Raw genomic sequence first — 23,085 nt, 5'->3', positions numbered from 1 at the left:
CCACCCTCCTGAGCCTATGCCCCCAAAATCTCCAGGTATTTCTCAACCCACAGTTGGCAACCCTACCAAGGAGTCAGTCTAGCACTGAGGTTAAGTTGGATCAGAAAACTTCCCAAATGAACACATGAAGCCGCCTTATACCGGTCCCTTTAGGTCTGTGCTGTAGGGCTGTCGATTCGGTTCGGCCCGAACTGAAAAACAGCCGAATTTCCCCTGATTCGGCGGTTTTTAGTTCGGGACGAACCGAACTAAAAAATGGCGGGAAACCAGGGGAGCCGAATTCAGTGAGTTCGGGAGTTCACGAATAAATTCGGCAAATTCGGGGCGTCAGTAAGCAGCATGACCGTCAGTAAGCAGCATTCTCCTCCCCCGGCCAATCGGTGGCCAAGCTGGGTGGTCTTCTGGCCAATCAGTCAGGATTGAGTACTGGAGGAATCAGCTGCTGCGCGGCCCGGCCAGGGAGAGAGAGAGAGTGAGAGAAATCCTCGTGGGGGGATGCTTGTGCACATTCGCTCTTTTCCGTGGCTGCAGGGGGTGCATTTTTGGGGGTAGAGACCCCAAACTTTCAGAGGAGCTTCAGACGAGCCTTCTTAAGAGACCCCCAAGTTTTGTAAACATTGGGTCAGGGGCCCCCGAGATATGGGCTCCACCCCTTTTCCCTCCCCCCTTTTCCATTTCCGTGGCTGCAGGGGGCGCTTTTTTGGGGGTGCAGCCCCCAAACTTTCAGCATAGCTTCAGACGAGCCTTCTTAAGAGACCCCCCCCCAAGTTTTGTAAACATTGGGTCAGGGGGTCCCGAGATATGGGCTTTCCCCTTTTCCCTATTGGGATGAATGGATCACCCGATCTTGTATGCATCTCCAGAGCGGCAAATCCAAGGCAAACCTCCCGTGCTTAAATGGAATCATATTGGATTACCCAGTCCTCCCAGCCGCTCCTGATGGAACAGAAGACAGCCACAGTAAGACCCCTTTGGGGGCTTTAATCTATAATTTTTCTCCTGTGTCTGTTTGTGTGGGGGGGAAGCAGAGTCTGTGTGTGTGTGGGGAGGGAGCAGTTTCTGTGGATGGGGGGGAAGCCAAAGGGGGCTTTCGCCCGTTCTGCCTGGGGGGGGTGTGCCCCCTCGAGTCTCTCTCTCCCTGGTTTGAGGGGGGGCTTCAGTTGTGTGTCCTCAGGTTTTCCCTCATTCATACGACGGTTAGGTCTATTTTGATGCTTGCTCAAAACTGGTTTTCAAATGGTGACTTAAAGAATGCATTTGCCTGGTCCCGAGTCCCATGCAAAAGGGGAAATTCCACCCCCTCCTGCTCATTATGCATAGCTAGCTGCCTCTGTCCCTTTCCATGGTTTGCAAACTCCCAGGCGTCAGGTGTTGCTTTGCATGTTTGCAAAGGTGTTGCTTTGCAGTGTTGCTTTGCAGTTGTGTTGCTTTGTAAACTTCTTAGCACCTGCCCCACCCTTTGCATGTTTGCAAAGGTGTTGCTTTGCAGTGTTGCTTTGCAGTTGTGCTGCTTTGCAAACTTCTTCGCACCTGCCCCGCCCTTGCTCTCATCAGCTGCTTGTCGGGGCTGGGAACTTTGTGCGCGGGTGGCAAGCTCTGCTCAGAGATGCACATTAAGGATGGGGGGACCCCTTTCGGGGCCCATATCTCAGCCCCCCCGACCCAATCTTTACAAAACTTGGGGGGTCTTGCAAGAAGGGTCCTTTTCAGCTCCGCTGAAAGTTTGGGACCTCTACCCCCAAAAATGCCCCCCCTGGAGCCGCAGAAAGGCGCGGTTGTGTTTTTAATGGCTTTATTCGGCAGAATTTTTTTCCCAAACTTTGAATTCGTTCCGAATTGCACGGACCCAAATCGGGGGAGTTCGGACTTCGGCATATCCCGAATCCAGACGGGTCGAATTCGGCCGAATCCGAACTATACCGAATTTTTTTTTTCAACAGCCCTACTGTGCTGAGCTCCCTGATTGGCAGCAGCTTCCCAGGATTCCTGGGAAGGGTCTTTCTTAGCCTTGCTAACCGAAGACAATGAAGCATTGAAATCGGGCCCTTCAGCAAACATCCTGAGCTCTTCTGTTGAGTGGAGAGATAAGATATACAGATAGACGCCACAGAACTAACCATTGTGGTCAGGATATACTTGTAGAAGACAGAAGTCATCCCCAGCTCGGAGGCCTGCAAAAGGAAAATCAGAAGGAGAATCAGTTTCCCCGAGGGACCCGCCCTCTGGGCCTGTAAGCCCTTTTACAAAAGCAACATTCAGAGACACAGGTTTACTGCAATCCTGAAATGGAGGTAGAATTTGGCTTCCGGCACAAAACCCAAAGCACTCTTCCCTTCCCTGGAACAGAATCAACTTCCTGTGAGTTAGAGTCCAGTGGGGTTCTAGACTTAGGCCAGCCCCAGGTACCAGCATGGGGAGCCAGTGTGGTGTAGTGGTTAAGAGCGGCAGACTCTTATCTGGAGAACTGGATTTGATTCCCCACTTCTCTACATTAAGCCTGCTGGGTGACCTTGGGCTATTCACAGTTCTCTCCAAACTTTCTCAGCCCCACCTGCCTCACAAGTAGGGTTGCCAACCTCCAGGGGATAATAAATATATGCAGCTCCTATGGCTGAACTTTTATAAACTAGAAATATTATTTTTATTAAACACCGCTTCAAACGTTTCCAACATTCACTGAGTTGTATTTGTGTAGTCACTCAGTCATATAAGTACATATAAGTACAAATCATACAGTTTAAATGAATCTTTTAAACCACAAAATTCACAAAGATCAGCACAATAAAGTGGCTAAAGTCCCAAATAAGGTGGACAGTCCAGAATGGAGTGGGGGCCGTACAGGTATCCGGTAATAGTCCCTTACCGGATACCTGTACCACCACCCCACTCCATTCTGGACTGTCCACCTTATTTGGGACTTTAGCCACTTTATTGTGCTGATCTTTGTGAATTTTGTGGTTTAAAAGATTCATTTAAACTGTATGATTTGTACTTACATGACTGAGTGACATATTCTGTAATATTTTGTATACTTCAATAAAACTATTAAAAAAAAAGATGAGCTAGATCTGGGGTCCCCAACATGGCACCCACCAACACCTTTTCTTTTGCCCGCCAAGTGTTTTTAGACAGTGGGTGGAGCCAGGGGGCTTTTGCCCAGAAAGGCTTCTGGTTGGCCATTGGAGATTTGATTGGCTGTGCAAATTTCTAAAAAATGTTGCTTTGGCAGCAGCTGCAAGCCTCTTCACTGTGTGACTGAAGATAAGCTGTAGGAGCCATACTGTGGCTGGCCTCGCCTCATGTGGCAGCCATTTTGTGGCTGCGCCCACCATACCCTGTCAGAATTTCAAAGGTGCCTGCAGGCTCAAAAAGGTTGGAGACACCTGAGCTAGATTTAACGTGCGACCGGACTCGAACAGCTCCCCGCAGAAGCTACAGGGGCTTATGACTCAGCAAGTGGGGGTTAGCAGCCCACCTGAGAGTCCTAACCCATGGGTCGAAGACCACCAAGGTAGTCCAAAGCTGCTCCAAGAGCAGCCAGGTATGGTTACTGGACCCTGCTGCTCACAACGCCCAAACCGAGACAGAAAACGCCGCAAGTCACATCGGCGCAGGGTTTTCCCCGTTCCTCACCTTCTTGAGGATGAGATAGGAGATGGAAGCATTGGCATCAATGATGATAGTGGAGATCTTGTCGTCTCGGATCTCCTTGAGCAGCGGAGTTGGGTCATTGGTGTCGTCCAGCATCCGGATCGAGAGCGTCTCCTTGGAGATGAGAAACTGACGCACCAGCTCCTCCAACCGCAGCAAGCCTGAGGGCGGGGAATGGGATGGGGGTTACATCAGCAACTTGTTGAAGGCACAGCCTGGCCCTACACTTTGGTTTAAGCGTCCGCGACTTGGCTCTGCAATATTTGGATCGGGTCATGGGAACCCCTAGCAACCAGAACAACCCAGACTGTCCCAAGCTTGTCAGAGTTAGAAAACTAAGAAGGGTTGGCCGTGGTCAGTACTTGGATGGGAGTCCAACAAAGAAGACCAGGGTTGCTACTCAGAGGCAGGCAATGGCACACCACCTCTGCTCGTCCCTTACCTTGAAACCCCGAGGGATCCCCATGAAGAGGTTACAACTTGACAGCACTTTATTATTATGGAAAACCTTGGAATGACCTAACTCCTTTATCTATCCTTTTGTCCTCACAGATCCCATGAACCCCCAGAATAGCCTCTAGGGGTGGTCAAAGAGGACCCTCCTCAATTACCAGCAGAAAAACTGGTTGGATGCAACCTGCGAAAAGCACCATTTCCCATTGTTTATTTCTTTCATTAATTTATTTAGAACATTTGTATGCCGCCTCTTTAGGAACCTGCCCGTTGCTAAATACATAGCTTGCATTGAGATACCTACTGTAGATAAACATATATACACACACGCACATACAGCTGCCTTATCAGTCCATCTTTTTTCTATTCTGACTGGCAGCAGCTCCCCAGGGTCTCCGGCAGAGAAATACCAGCTACGTGAAACCCTCAAGAACCCCTGGGCCTGAGCGTGCAGGTTAAAGAAATAGTTTCTGTGAATAAATTGCACTGGTGGTGCCAAGGATCGAACCTGGGAACTGCAAAACAGGTGCTCTAACACCTAGTTCTTTGCTGTCCTCCCTGCCAACCTTAGCATTTCTCCCCCCCCACACACACACACACACACCCATTCCCGGCATGTGGCCGTTGAGTAGACAACATAGGGTTGCCAACGTCCAGGTAGTAGCTGGAGATCTCCTGCTATTACAATCTCCAGCCCATAGAGATCAATTCACCTGGAGAAAACGGCTGCTTTGGCAACTGGACTCTATGGCATTGACGTCCCTCCCCTCTCCAAACCCACCCTCCTCAGGATCCGCCCCAAAAACCTCCCGTCGGTGGCGAAGAGGGACCTGGCAACCCTAAGACAACGTAACATTTGGCGCAAGAGTTAAAGTAAAACCAACTTCTGCGCTAAGATGTGGCCCAGACATTGCTGGGGTGGCCCCAAGGTTTTGTTTAAGCCACCGAGCAATAGCCAGGGCAGTTCTGCCGGCAGGTTGCCTAGAGGGGAAAAGATTGTTCCTGCCATAACCAAACAACCCTACACAGAGAACTGAAGGGGTTTAGAATTTATTTATGTTATTTTATTCTATTTATAACCCACCTTCTCCCAACCCCCCCCCCAATGGGGACCCAAAGTGGCTTGCATCGTTCTCCTCTCCTCCATGTTATTCACACAACAACCCTGCAAGGTAGGTTAGGCTGGGAGTACGTGACCACCCCAAGAGTGTAGCTCTGTTCAGGCTTGCCCTGGAAGTAAGCATGGCCAAGGGCCAGGCCTCCGTGGATGAGATGAACCAGTTTCGGATCGAAGGGTATGACATTCAGACTGACCTTATCTCTGGCTCAGTCTTGTTATTTTTCCCAAAAAAAAGCACCCCCTAGAACAGCACAGCCAGCATGGTGTAGAGGTTGAAGTTTCGGACTAGAATCTGAGAAACTCAGGTTTGAATCCCTGCCAGTCACATACTCTCAGCACTGACCCTGGCAAGTATTTGGATGGGACACCTCCAAGGAGTACCAGGGTCGTGACACGGAGGCAGGCAACGGCAAACCACCTCCTAATGTCTCTTGCCTTGAAAACTTTAACGGGGTCGCCATGAGTCGGCTGTGACTTGACGGCAAAAAAAAAGAAGAACAAGGAGGGGCAACTGGAGGATCAGCAAGACTCAGGTCTCTCGACCGTTTTTTAAAAATCACGTCACCAATACAGCCACGCTAGATGCATGCCTGCTTGCACAGGAAGATCACCAAGGTGGTTTTTGCAAAGGGGCAGGCAGGTGTTGTTTCCCTGTTGCTGTGGCAGCGGAATTGGGGCTTCCATGTGGCAGGTTTCCCTGCCCCAGTCTCTTGGTGGCAGGGGAGGAGATGGCCATAGCAGCAGGGACAGGGTCAGGGGAAACAGCGGCCGCATGCGTGGGAAAATCTGGACTTTCCCACCCGCAGAGGAGCCATCCAGGTTTTACTATGATCTTCCCCGAATCTTCACAGCAAAGCAGTTTGGAGAAAGACAGGAGAAAAGCACGGGAAACCTATTAATGCGCCGTAATTCTGCAGGAAAGCAGAGACTACAGCAATTACACTGGCTATCGATTCACTCCCGAACCCCATTGAAGGTGTTGTTTTCTGACCTTTAAAGCCCTACATGGCTTGGGACTCGGTTATCTGAAGGACTGTCTTGTCCCATATGTTCCTGCCTGGGAATTAAGATCGATGGGAGAGGCCCCTCCTGACAGTCCCATCATTCAAAGAAGCTCCTTTGGTGGGTACACGAAAGAGGGCCTTTTTGGTGGCAGCCCTACATTTATGGAACAACCTCTCCAAGGAGGTGTTGCTGGGCCCCCTGTCTTTCAGTCTTCAGGAGGCACCTGAAGACAGCTTTATTTAGGACTGCATTTGGTTAAGTTTACTTGCAGTCCTGAGATGAGATTTTAAATTTTGATATTTATGTTTTTAATGTATTCTATTTTATGCATTTTATCTATATTGTAAGCCACCTTGAGCTCCGCAGGCAAGAAAGATGGGTAATAAATGTTTTAAATAACCTGTGTGGAAGCAGAGCTGTCCTAAACAAGAGTTACATACCTCAACTTCAATGGACTTAGAAGGTTGTAATTCTGCTTAGGGTGGAGCTTCCAAGTTGCAGACGCCTCCCCCAACTTGTATCTTTGCGAAATGTGATTGACTACAATCTCCACTGCGGCAGGGTGACGCCCTTTATCAATCCCTCCCCCCCAAAAAAAGCCCCAACCCCTTTCCTTACACTCAGCTTTTGCGCAGATGAGGCTAGCCGAGGGATAGTTGAACGACTTGAGAATGCGGGAGACGGCTAGGCTGACATCCTCGTTGCTGGGATAGAGGCTGACGGAGGCAAAACGAAGGTACTGCAGCTTCGGGGTCTCCTCGGGACCCACCTTAATATGGGGGATCTAGAGGAGGGGGGGAAAGAGTCAATTGGTTGGGGAGCTGATAATCCTTCTTTCTACCCAACGGTGACAGGACTGGCCGGACTGGAATTCTTGACTGAAAGTAGTCAGATTTTGCAGAACATGAAAATCCAAAATCTGCAACCCCCCACCCCAAATCATGCAAATTCAGTGTATTTTGCACGGTTGCCCTGTAATTAAGCAGATTCAATGGATTGCAGGATTTTTCTTCTTCTTTTTGGTCACAAACTGAGATGCACACATAAAACTGCCCTAGCCTGATGGTCTGATTCAGTATATCATGTACTGTCTACTCAGACTGGCAGCAGCTCTCCAAGGTTTCAGGCAGAGAACTTTCACAACACCTAAAACCCGATCCTTTTACCTGGAGATGCTGGGGATTGAACCTCAGACCTTCTCCATACCAAGCAGAGTTTCTTCTCACTGAGCCATGGCCCCTTCCCCGAGAGACAAAAATTCAAAATCTGGGAAAATGGCATCTCTAAGTAGAAGTGGTGAGACAGAGGGGTGTGTATATAGAAGAGTCTGGAAGGATCACTTTTCTCTTGACTGAATGCTCTTCCTAAGCCCTTGATAGTTTCTAACTTTTAAGCAAAAACTGTCCAGGTATTTCCGAACTGCCTGAACCTCTTCCTCATTCAGTGCATAATTAACTTGTGTAACTCACTGCCACGCCCTGACCTGGACAGCCCAGGCTAGCCTGATCTCATCAGATCTCAGAAGCTAAGCAGGGTCAGCCCTGGTTAGTATTTGGATGGGAGACCACCAAGGAATACCAGGGTTGCTGTGCAGAGGAAGGCACTGGCAAACCACCTCTGTTAGTCTCTTGCCTTGAAAACCCCATAAGGGGCTGCCATAAGTCGGCTGTGACTTGACATCACTTTACACACACACACAACTCACTGCCACAGGGTGCAGCAATGGCTGCTAGCTTCAAAGAGCCATTAGTCAAATTCATGGAGGATAGGTTCATCAGTAACTATTAATCATGGTGAGGAAGAGGCTGTGTAACTCTGGATAAGTTCATAGGTCATGGTGGCTAAATGGAACCTCCATGTTTAAATGCAGCATACCTCTGGATGCCAATTGTGGGGAGGTGACAGCTGGAGAATGCTTTTGTCTCCACGCCCTGTTTGCAGGTCTACCAGCACTATTTGACTAGCCCAGGTGGGAAATAGGATGCTGATCGTTGTTCTTATCCAGTAGGACTCTTCTTACAGCCTCAACCAAGCCTGTACTGAGAAGGGAAGTGGTAGAGTAAGGGTCCTCAACGTGGTGCCTGTGGGTGCCCACTGACACCTTTCCTTGTGCCCAACTGTTTTTTTAAGAGGGTGGGGCCAGGGGGCCTTTGCCCAGCAAGGCTTCTGATTGGCCACTGGAGATTTGATTGGCTGTACAGATTTTTAAAAGTGTTGTTTTGGCACCAGCTTCCACCACAGGACAAGGATCTTCACTGTGTGGCTGAAGGTAAGCTGTGGCAGCCATTTTATCACTGGCTCCACCTCTTGTGGCAGCTACACTGAGGCAGCTGTTCCATGTCTGCATCCAGCACACTGTGCTGGAACTCCACAGGGTGCGGGCAAGCTCAAAGAGACTGAGGACCGCTGGGGTAGAGAATTCCTCTCTCTGGCAGCAATTGAAAGTGTGGAGTAAAATGCCCCTGGGAATCAGACAGCAATTGTACTCATGAGACTAGCCCATGGATAAGGAAGATGCACTCACCTCTTTCTCCCCGCAGATGTGGCTGACAATAGAAGCAGAGGCGGGGCTGGATGCCGGGCCCAGAACTGAAACTACCCCCTTGGGCAGGATCTGACACACTGTAAAGATTAGAATTTTTTTTAGACAAGACATATACTTTCCCCCTGGCTTGCCTGTACTCACATCTGCACTCCAATTATCCAAGGAAAGTCACCAGCCCTTTTCACACATGTTCCACCATGCAACGCACCCTTTCACTATTTCTTAATTGCCCTGTGATAAGCAGACGAACACCCTCGCATACTTATTCTCAAAGCTGGGTCAGATCCCAAGCATCCTGTCTCTGGGCCTAGCACAAAATTGTAGAGCTTGGGGGCTTTCCTCATGAAACTGACAGTAAGCGGATCCAGGACAGACAATAAGTTTCTTAGCCCAATGCAGTAAAGACGTGTGGAACTTACCACCTCAATATGTGGAGATGGGTCATGATCAGATGACTTTACCAGAGGATTAGACAAATTCGGGGAGGATTGGTCCATCTGTCTGTCTATCTGTCTGTCTGTCTGTCTGTCTGTCTGTGTCTGTCTCTCCCTTCCTCCCTCGTGTGATCTGTGAACACAGCTGGACTAAGAGGTTTAAACAGCCCAGGAGGGAGCCAAGATGGAAAGCCCTTATGGCACGGTGAGCCAGCACTGAGGGGTTGCTCAGCTCAGACTCAGGTGGCGTCTCCAAGAGGGGCCTCTTGGCTCACCCGTTGCAACCTGAGGGACGGGATGGATCACGTCTGCTGTGGAAGAGCCAGCCGAAGCCAAGCAACTTCTGCAACAGTGGTGGGACTTCTGGGATTAGCTCTGGCTTTCCCAGAAAGTTAAAACAGCCAGTCCACCTTTGTTTGTGAATTATACTAATCAGCCTTACAGGGCTGTAAGGATCGATTAAAATTAAAATGGCACGGGGGGGGGGGGTTCGCCTTTTGGCATGCAAAACTGCACTCTCCAAATCCTGCACTAGTGTAGATCATCTGACACCGTCTTCCGCTCTTTCCGAGGTGAGTCGGAGGCACACGCAAATCCAACCTACTGGTGTCAGTGGTCTCGTACTGGCTGTCCCGCTGCAGTTCGAAGATCTCCACCTCTACGCGGGCTTTGGCCGGCACCTCGCTGATGCTGTTGATGTGTTCGCGTGCCAAGGCTAATGCCAGTCGCTCCCCCCGGCCGCACACTGTCTGGTCATCCAAGATTGCGGCTGGGCACAGAGATGGGAGGGGAAGGGAGAGAAGCAAAATGTCAATCATAATCTATTAAACAGAAGAAAATCTTCCCTTGCCAACTCCGCTGTTCCTTGACGGGCAATTCCTTCCCATCTGTTTGTGAGCAATGAGTAGTTTTTGCCCACCTCCCCAGGCACTGCTCTTGAGTGCCCCCAAATTCCTGCCCGGGAATTAAGATCACTTGGAGAGGGCCTCCTGGCATTCCCACCAAAGAAGCTTGTCTGGCGGACACATGAGAGAGGGCCTTTTAGTGGCAGCCCCATGATTTTGGCACAACCTCCCCAGAGAGGTGTGCCCGCCTCCCTCACGGTCGATCTTCAGGAGGCAGCTAAAGACAGTTTTATTTAGGAACACTTTTGACTGATTTAGTGTTTATTTACTGGCAGTCTTAACTGGAGTTTTTAAATTGGGACCTTTTCTGTGTTTTTACGATTATTGTTTTATCTATATTGTTTTTATTTTGTTTTTTAATAATTGTTTTGTTTATATTGTAAGCCGCCTTGAGTTCTGCAAGGGAGAAAGGCAGCTAATACATGTTTAAAATTAAAGCAAGAAAGAAATGGTTTGACCCTAATTTTTCAGCTGTCCCCATCATGATCCCTGCAAACTCCCAGATCCTTTCCACCTTGCCCCGCTCCGAATTGTCCTCAACTGCTACCCCATCCTTTCTTGGAAGCACTCAGTGCCAGGAAATACTCCTTATTCCGAAACATTCCTGTCCTGCAGAATCAAAATCACCAGCTCCGTAGGGAGTTTTGACAGCGGGTTACGCATTTTGCCAGAACTCCTGCAATGACGGAGGACAGGTCTATCAACAGCTATTAGACCTGATCTCTAAAAGAAGTCTCCTTGCAAACAGGCCACAGAGACAAAGGAGACATCATCCATGTGCTTTTTCTTCAGAGTCCCCAGAGGTATCTGCAAGGAGACACCCTCAAAAAGTCACGAAAAAAGAAGGAAGTGTAAAACTGGCACCTACTTACATCTCCTTACAGCAGGGTCCCCAACCTATGGGCCTATGGGCACCATGGCACCCGCCAACACCTTTTCTGGTGCCCACCAAGTTTTTAGGAAGTGGCCGGGGCCATGTAGGGCTTTTGCCCAGCAAGGCTTCTGATTGACTATTGAAGATTTGATTGGCTGTGCAGATTTTTAAAAAGTGTTGCTTTGGCAGCAGCTGCCACCACATCACAAGGATCTGCACTGTGTTACTGAAGTTAAGCTGTGGCCATCATTTTGTGGCCGGCTCCCTCTCCTGCAGCAGCCATTTTGTAGCAGCCATTTTGTTGCTGCACACATCGTGCCCTATCAGAATTGCAAATGTGCCCGCAGGCTCAAAAAGGTTGGGGACCCCTGCCTTACAGGATTTGTGGCCACTTTCAACAATGGGGCTTCCATGGTGTTCCTCACAACCACTTTGGTGATCATTGTCCTGTCTTAGGGCTGCTAGCCTCCAAGCAGAACCCCTAAATCTCCCAGAATTACAACTGATCTCCAGACAAGAGAGATCAGTTTCCCTGGAGAAAACGGATACTTTGGAGGGTGGACTCTACAACATTATACCCCACTTAGGAACCTCCCTTCCCCAAAACCTGCCTTTCCCATGCGCCACCCCCAAATTTTCAGGAATGTCCCAAGTCAGAGTTGGCAACTCTGTGTGCCCCCCCCCCACACACATGGCTGAAGATGCCTTTTATGTAGCATATTTAAGTGTAAGTCTCTAAGCATTATAGGGTTGCCAAACTCCAGGTAGTAGCTGGAGATCTCATGCTACTGCAACTGATCTCCAGCTGACAGAGATCACTTCACCTGGAGAAAATGGCCGCTTTGGGAATTGGACTCTATGGCATTGAAGTCCCTCCCCTCCCCAAACCCCCCCTCCTCAGGCTCCACCCCAAAAACCTCCCACTGGTGGCAAAGCGGGACCTGGCAACCCTACCGGTCTCTGAAAAGCACTGGTGGCAGCAGACACATGGCTCAGGGGCTGTATCAGCCATGTGTTTTAAGCACATGTTTCCTTCAGCAGGGGTCAGCAGCTTTTTATAATTGAACAGCCAAATGGTATCAACATACAGAACAAGAGATCAACAGAGACCCAGCGTAAGAAAAACTCAGCCACACAATTTAACACATACATCATAATGTTACTGATAATTGTTATCTTAAAAAAGCATAATACTGGTCCTCTTGAGTTATTAATTGGCATACGCAAGGTTTTACAATAAGATATTAAACCACAGGAGGACCCTTCATGCACTGGAATCAATTTTAGTGCCCTGGTATAAATCTATGCATTATTCACACCTGGATTACTGGCTACTGTTCACCTTTATCATTTTCTTTTCTGTAAACCATCTCTGAGAAACCGTGTGTGTGTATGTGCGCGCGCATGCGCCCTATGGCAACCCCTTATGGGGTTTTCAAGGTAAGAGACTAACAGAGGTGGCTTCCTCTGCATAGTGACTCTGGACTTCCTCTGTGGTTTCCCATCCAAATACTAACCGGGGCTGATTCTGCTTAGCTTCTGAGATCTGATGAGATCGGGCTAGCCTGGGCTATCCAGGTCAAGGCAAGAAGCCCTTTAGCCCCACGAAAATCTTTACCTGCCTTCCACCTGCTCCTTTAATATACCACCACCATTTTATTTTGTTTTTTTAAATATTTAGTTCCATATTGGGCCACATCTGGTTCTAGAGCCATAGTTTACAAAGCTGTGTCCTAGATCGTTCAATGCCTCCGTAGCACCTGCTTCCACCTCTGCAGGGGTTGCCAACTGAACAGCAGAAGATGGCCTGGCCTGCTCTTATGACTGTTTTTAACTTCACCATAATCAGCAGAAATCAGCCAGGGAAGCATTTCACAGCACAGCAATAAGCCCAATCACTTGCTGAAGTCTTCCACCGTTAAAAAAAAAACTTGGTAAACAGAGGTGGCAAGCCCAATGCCAGCTGTCAGTCAAACCCCTCTTTGGAAACTGCAGAGGATGCTACGGTGCGAGTCGGAGTGGCACAGGGAAAGAGGATCATCAGGCGCATCTCCCGTTCAGGCAGCAAGAAGAAGGCCAGCCGGCCCTGCAGCAGCCGCGGTGCTTGCCCCTGTGATCTCAGCGCCTTCCACGGACACAAGACAGCAAAAGCAGCCTTCCCAGCAGCAGAGGAAATATTTAATAATTTCCACCACAGCTTTGGAAGATTTAAAGGTACAGAGGCCTGAAATTAGTCAGAAGGTAGCCCACGTTGGTCGATCCTGCTCACACCTGCAAGGAGTTCACCTGCAAGTTCACCTTTCAATGGCCAGGGCTACTGAGAGCCACTAACCCACCCCCCTTTGGCAAGGATTCCCTCTCAGTCCCTCTACGCATCTCCCGACCCCCACATCAGAGCACAAACACCAGATGCATAATTAGAACTTGCAGGCTTCTACTATTCTGCAGCTGCCCCTTGCTGAGTTCCAGGGACACCCACAGAGATCTGGTCCCCTGGGATCTTGTAACCCTCGTGCTCCCAATCAATAGCAACCCTTTTTCTAACTTTCTTTGTAGGGCTTTTAAGGTGCCCCACAGAAAGCAATTTCTGCTCCCCACGCTTGGGAATTCTCCCCACCTGCCCTCCTTCTGTTGCCATCTGGATGGGCGGATAACTAATGGAGCTGCCAAGCAGGCTGGGCCCAGCCACTCAGAGGCCATCCATCACTTCCAGGGTCACCCTGATCCCAAACCTCTTGGCTCCTTGCTGCCCCCTAGCTCTGCTACCTTGACCAAGCAGCCCCACGGCTCAGCCCCACCCACCCCACCCCCGACAGAGCTCCTCTTACCCATGCGCAGGGAAGACAGCACCTCGACGCTCTCGTGGGCGCAGCAAAGAATCAGCAGCAGCAGCAGTGCGGGCAAAGCCGGCATCTTCTACCCCTCCTCATGGAGAAAGTTCGGCCGTGGCCTCCGCGCTGCCACCTGTGGGTGGGAGACAGAAATGCCCCACGTGAGATCTCCATTTATTTATTTATTTATTTCATGAAAATGTTTCTCTCCCGCCTTTCCTCTTGGTTTTTATGTGCCGACTTTCTCTACCACTTAAGGAAGAATCAAACTGGCTTACAATCAACTTCCCTTCCCCTCCCCACGACAGACACCTTGTGAGGTAGGTGGGGCTGAGAGAGCTCTAAAAGAGCTGTGACTAGCCCAAGGTCACCCAGTTCACAAGATTAGGGTCCGCCACTCATGTGGAGGAGTGGGGAATCAAACCCAGCTCTCCAGATTAGAGTCCACCACCCCAAACCACTGCTCTTAACCACTACACCACACTGGCACATAGTCAGGGCTTGCAGCGCCTCTTGAAGATCTCTACCCTAACCCTACAGAGGGCCCCCCCACCTCACCTCTTCAGGGAACCCGTTCCATAGAGTCGGAGCCATGATGGAAAAGGCCCTTGCTCTAGCACTGCCAACTCTGGGTTGAAAAATTCCTGGAGATATGGGGTGAAGTCTGGGGAGAAAGGGGTTTTGGGAGGGGAGGGGCCTTAGCAGGGTATAATTCGCAGGGTATAATGCCATAGAGTCCACCCTCCAAAGCAGTTTGATTCTCCTTAAAAGGTAGAGAAAGTCGACATATAAAAACCAAGTCCTACTCTTCCTCTTTTTCCTCAACAGCCATGTATGGCTCTCTGATGTGCCACCTGTGGATCTTCAGACCACTGTTCCCCAATGTGGCACCTTCCCCAATGTGTTGCAGGAAAGTGGGCAAGGCCGGGGGAGGGGCAGGACCCTCCTATAGCAGGAGACTTCCCAGGAATTCCCCCCATGCTCCATGCCAGCGCTTCAAAAGCTAGCAGGGGGAAAGGCATCATGTGGGTGTACAACCAGCAGCTAAGGGGAGACATGACAGAGGTCTATAAAATTATGCATGGTATGGAGAGAGTGGACAGGGAGTTTTTCTCCCTCTCCCATAATACCACAACGCGGGGTCATCTTCTGAAGCTGGAGGGTGAGAGATTCAAAACTGATAAAAGGAAGTATTTCTTCACACAACGCATAGTGGAATTGTGAAACTCCCTGCCCCAGGATGTGGTGATGACTGCCAACTTAGAAGGCTTTATGAGGGGAGTGGACATGTTCATGGAGGAGAGGGCTATCCATGGCTACTACTCAAAATGAATACTGCTCATGATGCATATCTATTCTCTAAAGTATCAGAGGAACATGCTCATTAGGTGCTGTGAAACACAGGTAGGATGCTACTGCAGTGATCTTGTTTTTGGGCTTCCTGGAGGCAGCTGGTTGGCCACCGTGTGAACAGACTGCTGGATTTGATAGGCCTTGGTCTGATCCAGCACGGCTTTTCTTATGTTCTAACCTCACTTCTGCAAAAAAAAAAAAAAAAAAGAAGAAGAAGAAGTGACCCCATGCCATCAGGGTGACACTCTAGGATTCACATGAAACCTTATGATTTAACCACAGAGCAAATCCTAGAGCATCAGCCCCGACATCACGGTGTCACTTTGGATTTTTCGCCAGAAGTGACATTGTGCACCAGCCCACCTGTTCCAACACCCTAAATCTTCCTGGCCCTAGCAAGGCCCATGCCCAGCCATGCTTGCAGTTGGTAGTTGGTTCCCTGTGGTGCAGTCCTCATGCCAGGGATGGAAGTAAATGTGGCTCTTTTGGTGAATGGTAATTCACCAGCCACAGAATGGATACATTCAGGTGCAAGGAAGTGGCAAGCCCTGATCTTCCTACCCTCTTCCTCCACTGGTCCTTCTAATCCACAATTAAGGTTGCCAACCTCCAGGTGGTGGCTGGAGATCTCCTGCTATTACAACTGATCTCCAGGTGACAGAGATCAGTTCCCCTGGAGAAAATGGCCACTTTGGCAATTGGCATTGAGGTCCCTCCCCAAATCCCACACTCTTCAGGATCTTACCCCCCCCAAAAAAATCTCCAGGTATTTCCCAACCTGGAGCTGGCAACCCAATCCATGGCCCCTGTCTGTTGGTGAGACTCTTTTTGCGCTAGAGCAGGAAAAGGGAGAAGGAAGGAGAAAATGGCAAACTCTCAGTGGTGGAATGGTAGTTCCCTTCCCCCCATCCCCAGGCGTGCCAGAGATGTCTCACGTGATGCCCCACAAATCCTGATACCAATCTGTGATTGCATATACCTTGCCAATAGTCACCTTCCCCAAGTCTGCCCCCAAGTACTGTCTTCATCACCCTCCCCCATTAGCAGTTTCAACTACCTGCAATCCCCAATCCTTGCCCAACAACCCCCAACAGTGCAGACTCCCCTCCATTACTTCCTCCTAAGCATAGTCCCAAGGGTTGCCAGCTCTGGGTTGGGAAATACCTGGAGATGTTTTGTGCGGAGCCTGTGGAGGGCGGGGTTTGGGGAGGGACTTCAATGCCATAAAGTCCAATTGCCAAAGCGGCCATTTTCACCGGGGGAACTGATGTGTGTCGGTTGGAGAGCAGTTGTAACAGCAGGAGATCTCCAGCTAGTACCTGGAGATTGGCAACCCTAATAGTCCCACACCTCCAGAAACTAAATGTGGGGCTAGGGTTGCCAGGTCCCCCCTGGATATCGGTTGGGGTGTGGGGTTAGGGCTGCCAGATGCAGGTTGTGAAACTCCTAGAGATTTGGTGGGGGAGCATGGGGAGGACAGGGACCTCAGAGGAGTACAATGACACAGAGTCCACCCTCCAAAGCGTCCATTTTCTCCAGGGGAACTAATCTCTGTAGTCTGGAGATTAGCTGTAACTCCAGGAGATCCCCAGGTCCCACCTGGAGGCTGGCATCCCTAGGCTCAGCTCCCCCACAGACTTTCCTGCCGTGCGCCATTCTGACCCTCCTGCCCTTCCCTTCAGCCCGTCTTGTGCCCGTAGCCGCTCATCATTTGGCACCCCTTAGCTCAGAGGACGGGAGGCCCTGCCAACTTGCTCTCTGCAGCACAGCACCCCCTCGCGGTGGCCACACCCAAGCGCTGGGCATCCTTCCAGTGTCTGGTGCTGCAGAGGGACCGGCAAGCCTCCCCCACTTTTTACATTTGATGCCTGTCCTCCTTTGAACTGAGTCAGCAAGATTTCCCCCGTCCTTATGCCGCGTTCACCTTGAGCATTAATATTTATTTTCACTCAGCCTCCATTCCACAGGCAACGGGGGTGGCTGAGGTTTACTGAAGGGGAAACTATGTCATACTCTCCTGCCCCTTGCCAGGGGAGGCAGGGGGTGTCATCAGTGTATTGGGAGGTGGGCAGAAAAAGCTGGCCAAGGGGTTATTCTCCAAAGCACATGGTGAAAGTGGGGGGGGGGAGATTCCTATAGATAAAACGTGGCAGCCAAGCCAAATAGTGGCAAGTTTCTAAAAAGTGAGGCCAAACCGTGTTCAGAGATAGCACGTTTCTGAATCCTGATTGCCAGAAGGTAAACAAGAGAGACATATAACCCTAACAGTCTGTTTTTAGGCTTCCCAGGGGTATCAGGTTGCCCCCTTCTGGAAATCAAGGCTCTTTTCTTGCCCTTACAGGCTGCACAAGGGTTCTGTCTCCGTCATACCAGAACCAAGCGCAGCTTTGCTCTTCACAGTGGCACTGCAACAGAAAAAAACTGAATTTCTTGTGGGGGAAAAAGCAGAATTTCTTGTGAAATCCTCCCTTCTGGGCAACATAAGAACATACAAAAAGCCATTCTGGATCAGACGAAGGCCCATCAAATCCAGCAGTCTGTTCACACAGTGGCCAACCAGGTGCCTCAAAAGTACTGGATACTGTGGAGGGAACCAACAAAGGCAGCTGGAGGTATTTTTTACGCCTGGTACCCAAAGGTCAAAATGATGCAGGCACTCCAGGCCAGAGCTTTCTATAACAGAGTCTGGGGAAGGCAGGAAATTTTATGTATTCATTTTTGCTGTCAAGTCCCAGCTGACTTACGGAGATAGGTTTGCCAACTTCCAGGTGGTGGCTGGAGATATTCTGCTATTACAACTGACCTCCAGGTGACAGAGATCAGTTCCCCTGGAGAAAATGGCCGCTTTGGAAGGTGGACTTTATGGCATTATACCCCATTGAAGTCTCTCCCCTTCCCAAACCCTCCCCTCCTCAGGCTCCACCTCCAAACTTTCCAGGTATTTCCCAACCTGGAGCAGGCAACCCTATATGGAGACCCCATAGAGTTTTCAAGGTAAGAGATGTTTAGAGGTGGTTTGCCATTGCCTGCCTCTGCATATTGATCCTGGACTTCTCTGGTAGTCTCCCATCCAACTACTAAGCAGGGCTGATCCTGCTTAGATTCCGAGATTGGGTTAGCCTGGGCCAGGGGTCTCAAAACTGCGGCTCCAGAGCCGCATGTGGCTCTTTGGCCCGTTGAGTGCGGCTCTCCGAACTTGGTTCGGAGCCCCTGCTCTTGCGCCCACTCGCGCCGGCAGCCAGGCTGCGGAGCCGGCGTGCCTGAGAGAGAGAGAGAGAGAGGGTGAGGGGGTGCTCTGTCTTCCCCCCCCCCACCGTGGAGAATGGCCGGGTCCCCCTTTCCCTTGCCCTCAATGGTTGGGAGGCTAAAGCCTCCCCTGCCCTCTAGCTGCGCGATTGCTGGGCGGGCGGCTCGGCGGTTCCTGGCCCTCCCCGCCTATCAGCTGTTGGGTGGGGCAGGCTTCCTTTGGTAGACCTGGCCTCCGGCTGAGTCCCATTGGGAGGCCATGTCTACCCACTGGCTTTCTTGGCAATAGACCTGGACTCCGAGGAGGGGAAAAAGTCCCCCTTCAGAGGCCACGTCTACCAATTGGCTTCTATGGGCCTCCGGAGGCCAGGTCTACTGCCAAGAAAGCCAATGGGTAGACCTGGCCTCTTAATGGGACTCAGCCGGAGGCCAAGTCTACCAATAGGCTTTAATGGCGGTAGACCAGGCCTCCAGACAAGGACTCAGGACGGGGAGGGGGAAATGGCAGGGACTTACAATTTAATTTTTATCAATAAATAAGATCACTATTAAGTATGATATCAAGTTTTATTCAGTGTACCTATAGTTTAATTAAGACTTAAAACTTTAATTAACGTTTATTAAGTTAATAAACAGTGTACCTACCTATATAGTTTAAGTTTAAGAAATTTGGCTCTCAAAAGAAATCTCAATCATTGTACTGTTGATATTTGGCTCTTTTGACTAATGAGTTTGCTGACCCCTGGCCTGGGCTATCCAGGTCAGGGTAGGAAAACGCACCCCCATAAAACCTCTTTCTGAAAGCAAAGTGATTCACTTTGCATCTTGGTATTGCTGGCCCAGATAGGGAAGCTCAAATTTCAGGCCTTGGAACTGCACTAGAGCTTTACTTATTTACTCCATTTTTTACCCCACCTTTCTTCCCAAAGGGGACCCAAAGTGGCTTATATCATTTTCCTCTCTTCCATTTTATCCTCACAACACCCTGTGAGGTAGGCTGAGAGTGTGTGACTCTGGCCCAAGGCTACCCAAGCACACTTCCATGGCAGAGCGGGGATTTGACCCTGGGTCTCGCAGATCCTGATCCGATACCCTAACCACTATACCACACTGGCTCTCTTTGCACTGCTAGATAAACAACAGTGAGATAATTTGGATCACTTGCCCAAATAAATTAGGGCTTCGTTTTAACAAAAGGCTTCCTTCATCAGCCCCACAACAAACTTTTAGCTCAAGGCCTCTTGACTGCAGGGTTTTTTATTTCCTACACTTGCCAACTGGCTGGAAAGAGGAGTGCCTCTGAACATACACGGAGGGTGTCTTCATGACAAATGAGAAATCACAGCTGGTCCCCACTTATCTAGGATGTTAAAGCACAGCTCCCAGAGGATACCCGAAGGACATACTGCCTTGGCACTCCTAGAACCCAGAAGGGGGGGCATTCCCAAAATGTAGCGGGGAGGAGGGCTCTCTGCCAGCACCTCTGTGGGGAAGTACAGAGCCTTGGTTAGCTTAATGAGGGAATCTGCTCTCTTCTACCACGTGGCAACTGTTGCCGAGCGACAGGAAGCTGCTAACAAGGATGCCCGCCGTTGCTAGGCACAGCCATCTGCTGCTCTACAGCCCTACCTAACCTGGCTGCCCCTTCCCCCCCTCTCCAAACAGAGATTTCTAAAGATGGCAAACAGGAAATGCAGGTTGGAGCCCTAGAGTACTATTACTACTAGACACAAACTGGAAGCTCCCTTTTCAAGCCCACACAAATAAATTCTACTCTTCAGGTCAAACCAGGCAAAAGGCTGAAAATTCCATATACGGAGCCCCCAGGATTTTTCTTTTCTTTTAAACACCTGGCATAGAGGACCTTGATTCAGGCTGGGGTTATGTTTCAGGGAAGGCGGGAGCAAGTTTGAACCTCTCCCACCACCACCACCTTCCTGACCTGAAATGACCTCACCAGGCTGCTATTAACCCCCTGCTGGGGCAAAATATGAGTGGGTGCATCAGGATCTGTATGTTTGTCTCATGAGGACAAACTGCAAATAATGTCCACAAGGCATTCAGTAGGGGGTGGGTTTGTTGGGGGTGGGCGGGGTAAGCTCAACAAATGTGCATTTGTTCCAGCCACAGTCCTTAGGAATTCTTCCACAGCAAAACAAAGCCCTTCGCTAATTCTGTAGACCCAACCTCCATTACTATAACCGCATCCATTTCCTAACTGAGGCCATTACCAAGTCTGTCTCTTAAACTGATTTGGAAAGAAAAGTTAATCTGAGCATGTACCGAGTGTCTTTCCCTCTGCAGAATAACTGCAGCAAGATTGGAATGGGGGGCCCAAACCCCTGGCATCTCTTTTCAAAAAAAAAAAAAAAAACATTAAAAGCCCTTCTTTACTTCCCTTGACAATACCCTAGGGATACAGTAATATATGGATCATCTAAAACTTTTAGTCAACTGCCCTGAAGAAAAATGTCATGTCTGTTTAATAGAGGCTTAATATGTGGCTGTGGACAGGCGACACTTTTTACAGAATGCAGAAAATAACATCCTATTAAGCCTCTACTAAAGGGGAAAGGACATTTTTCTCCAAGCCTGTTGGCCACCCTATTTATAGTTCATATTAGTACTCCTGTCGCACTACCCGACCTCTGTCCCAGATACCATCTACTCACTTGCAAGTTACAAGGGCCCCTTATTGCATTGGGAGCAACTCTTCCCGACAGATTGAATTCTTGGATTCTATTCTCAGGAACTGCTTAACAGAATATTTCATGCCAAATGCCTCCTCATTGAATTTCATGAACACCGTTCACATTCTCGGCACATTTGAAGAAATATTTGCATCTAGGTTCAAACTGCAACAGACACATTCCTCTCCCTCTCGACTCCGGGGGATGAGGAGACGTGCGTTGAAGCAGAGAAAGGGGGGGGGTCCACAAAGAAAAGACGATGGGGCCTCCTCAGGGTGGCCACGAGGCACCCTTCACACAAATCCCTTCACCGCCATCGCGCTCGGCATTTTTGCCAGCTCTGACCTATGAGGCTACTGCTTCGGTGGCCCTCCTGACCTCCCTCAGGGAAGCACTCAGGGACAATACCAGTTTTTCTGTCTCAAGTCCGGTCATCCGACCATTGGGCTGGCAGAGATTTAGGTGTCCCCAGACAGAATCTCAAGCCTGGTCCCTCCCCGAAGACAGAACCGCCTGAGTGTATCAAGCCCCATTTCAGAGAGGCCAGAGGTGTCTTCCCAACGGTGTTTCACCAACCCCTGGGTTTCCTCCGAAGCTTTTAGGGCAGTTCGCCGAGGAGGAGATCAGTCATGGTGGAAAAGCTTCCTTGAGAGACGGCTTTTCTGACATTACTGATTTACCAGCATCACAAAGAGGGGAGAGTGTGCTGTTTTTTCTCAGGCACGCTTTCTGTTCTTGAGAGGCAAAGGTGGAAATAGGGTTGCCAGGTGCCTCTTCGCCACCGGTGGGAGGTTTTGGGGGCAGAGCCCAAGGAGGGCGGGGTTTGGGGATGGGAGTGGCTTCAATGCCAAAGAGTCCAATTGCCAAAGCGGCCATTTTCTCCAGGGAACTGATCTCCATCGCCTGGAGATCAGCTGTAATAGCAGAAGATCTCCAGCTACTACCTGGAGGTTATTGAGCAAACCAAACTCAACATCTCTGCACTAATATCAAAGATGAGGAAAGTAGTGCAGGAATCTTAGGCTATAATTAATACAACACAAATGAGTGAAACATCAAAGTGTAATCAATACATACAATAGTGGAAAAGGACAAACATACAACTATATACAATAGTATTTCAATAATCCACAAAGGTATGTATAAATGTATTTTTTTCAATAGTCCATAAGGGTACATAGATCCAAGAAGATTCCAATAGCTGGTCACAAGAACTCAGCAGATGTGTAAAAGACTATTATGAAAGGAAGACGATAGTTTCATTCTTCATCAGTTCCATTCAATTCATGCAGTTCAAAAGGTATACACAAGGTTCAAAAATTCATTTCTTCCCCTTAGGGATAAATCTTATAACTATATCCATTCGCAAATGCAATAGTCCACATGACTTAAAATCTATAGAGGATATAGTTAGAATAAACAGGAGTCATTGCAAACGTAACCGTTCCACAAGGGATACACAAAGTTGGCAACCCTATCTTGAAATCACTCAGAATCATCTGCACCACAAAGACAATCACTGAGTCTGAGACAAAAAATCCTCCATTTTCGGTGAGGTTTATAAGTCTGGGTGCTGCTGATCTAGCCCAGGATTCCGCTTCCCAGACCAGCTAAGCCAACGGGCAGCTGGTGGTCTTTGCCTGGTTTTACCCCCTACCCCTACCCCCCCCCACCACCCGGTATGCCTACAGAAATTTAGTACTCCTGCTCAGGAAAAGCCTCAACGGCTCAATTTCTGCGCCTCAGGGCGAGGACCAAGTCACAGAAGCAAGGCTAATAAACAAAGAATGACATTCCCACATTCCCAGAGCTGGGTTGCCAGGGTGGCACCCCAGAGACTGTTTTTCCCTTTGGCGTGAGCAGCGAGGCGTGGGACCCACGGCCCCATCAGTGGCTGCGGCCACACGTGGCAGGCGAGGGGGGAGGGGCCCCACGTGGCTTTGTCTGAGGGGAGAAACGGCAGCTGGGGCAGAAGGGC

The 23,085-nt window shown here is 49.6% G+C and overlaps 1 protein-coding gene across 1 annotated transcript in view; it reads right to left on the bottom strand.

The window, feature by feature from the left end:
- GRIK5 (glutamate ionotropic receptor kainate type subunit 5) overlaps positions 1 to 23,085 on the bottom strand; it is an 89,754-nt gene that overhangs the window by 49,571 nt on the left and 17,098 nt on the right. The window contains exons 2-7 of the mRNA XM_056847513.1: positions 13,816 to 13,951; positions 9,813 to 9,977; positions 8,754 to 8,851; positions 6,848 to 7,013; positions 3,634 to 3,812; positions 2,118 to 2,171 (exon numbers count right to left, since the gene is read on the bottom strand). Coding sequence (XP_056703491.1) covers positions 2,118 to 2,171; positions 3,634 to 3,812; positions 6,848 to 7,013; positions 8,754 to 8,851; positions 9,813 to 9,977; positions 13,816 to 13,900 — 747 coding nt within the window. The 5' untranslated portion in view covers positions 13,901 to 13,951. The remainder of the gene's footprint in view (positions 1 to 2,117; positions 2,172 to 3,633; positions 3,813 to 6,847; positions 7,014 to 8,753; positions 8,852 to 9,812; positions 9,978 to 13,815; positions 13,952 to 23,085) is intronic.

The sequence above is a fragment of the Euleptes europaea genome, chromosome 3, assembly GCF_029931775.1.
Source record: "Euleptes europaea isolate rEulEur1 chromosome 3, rEulEur1.hap1, whole genome shotgun sequence".
NCBI classification, from domain to species: domain Eukaryota; kingdom Metazoa; phylum Chordata; class Lepidosauria; order Squamata; family Sphaerodactylidae; genus Euleptes; species Euleptes europaea.
This window is presented reverse-complemented; position numbering and strand designations above follow the sequence as displayed.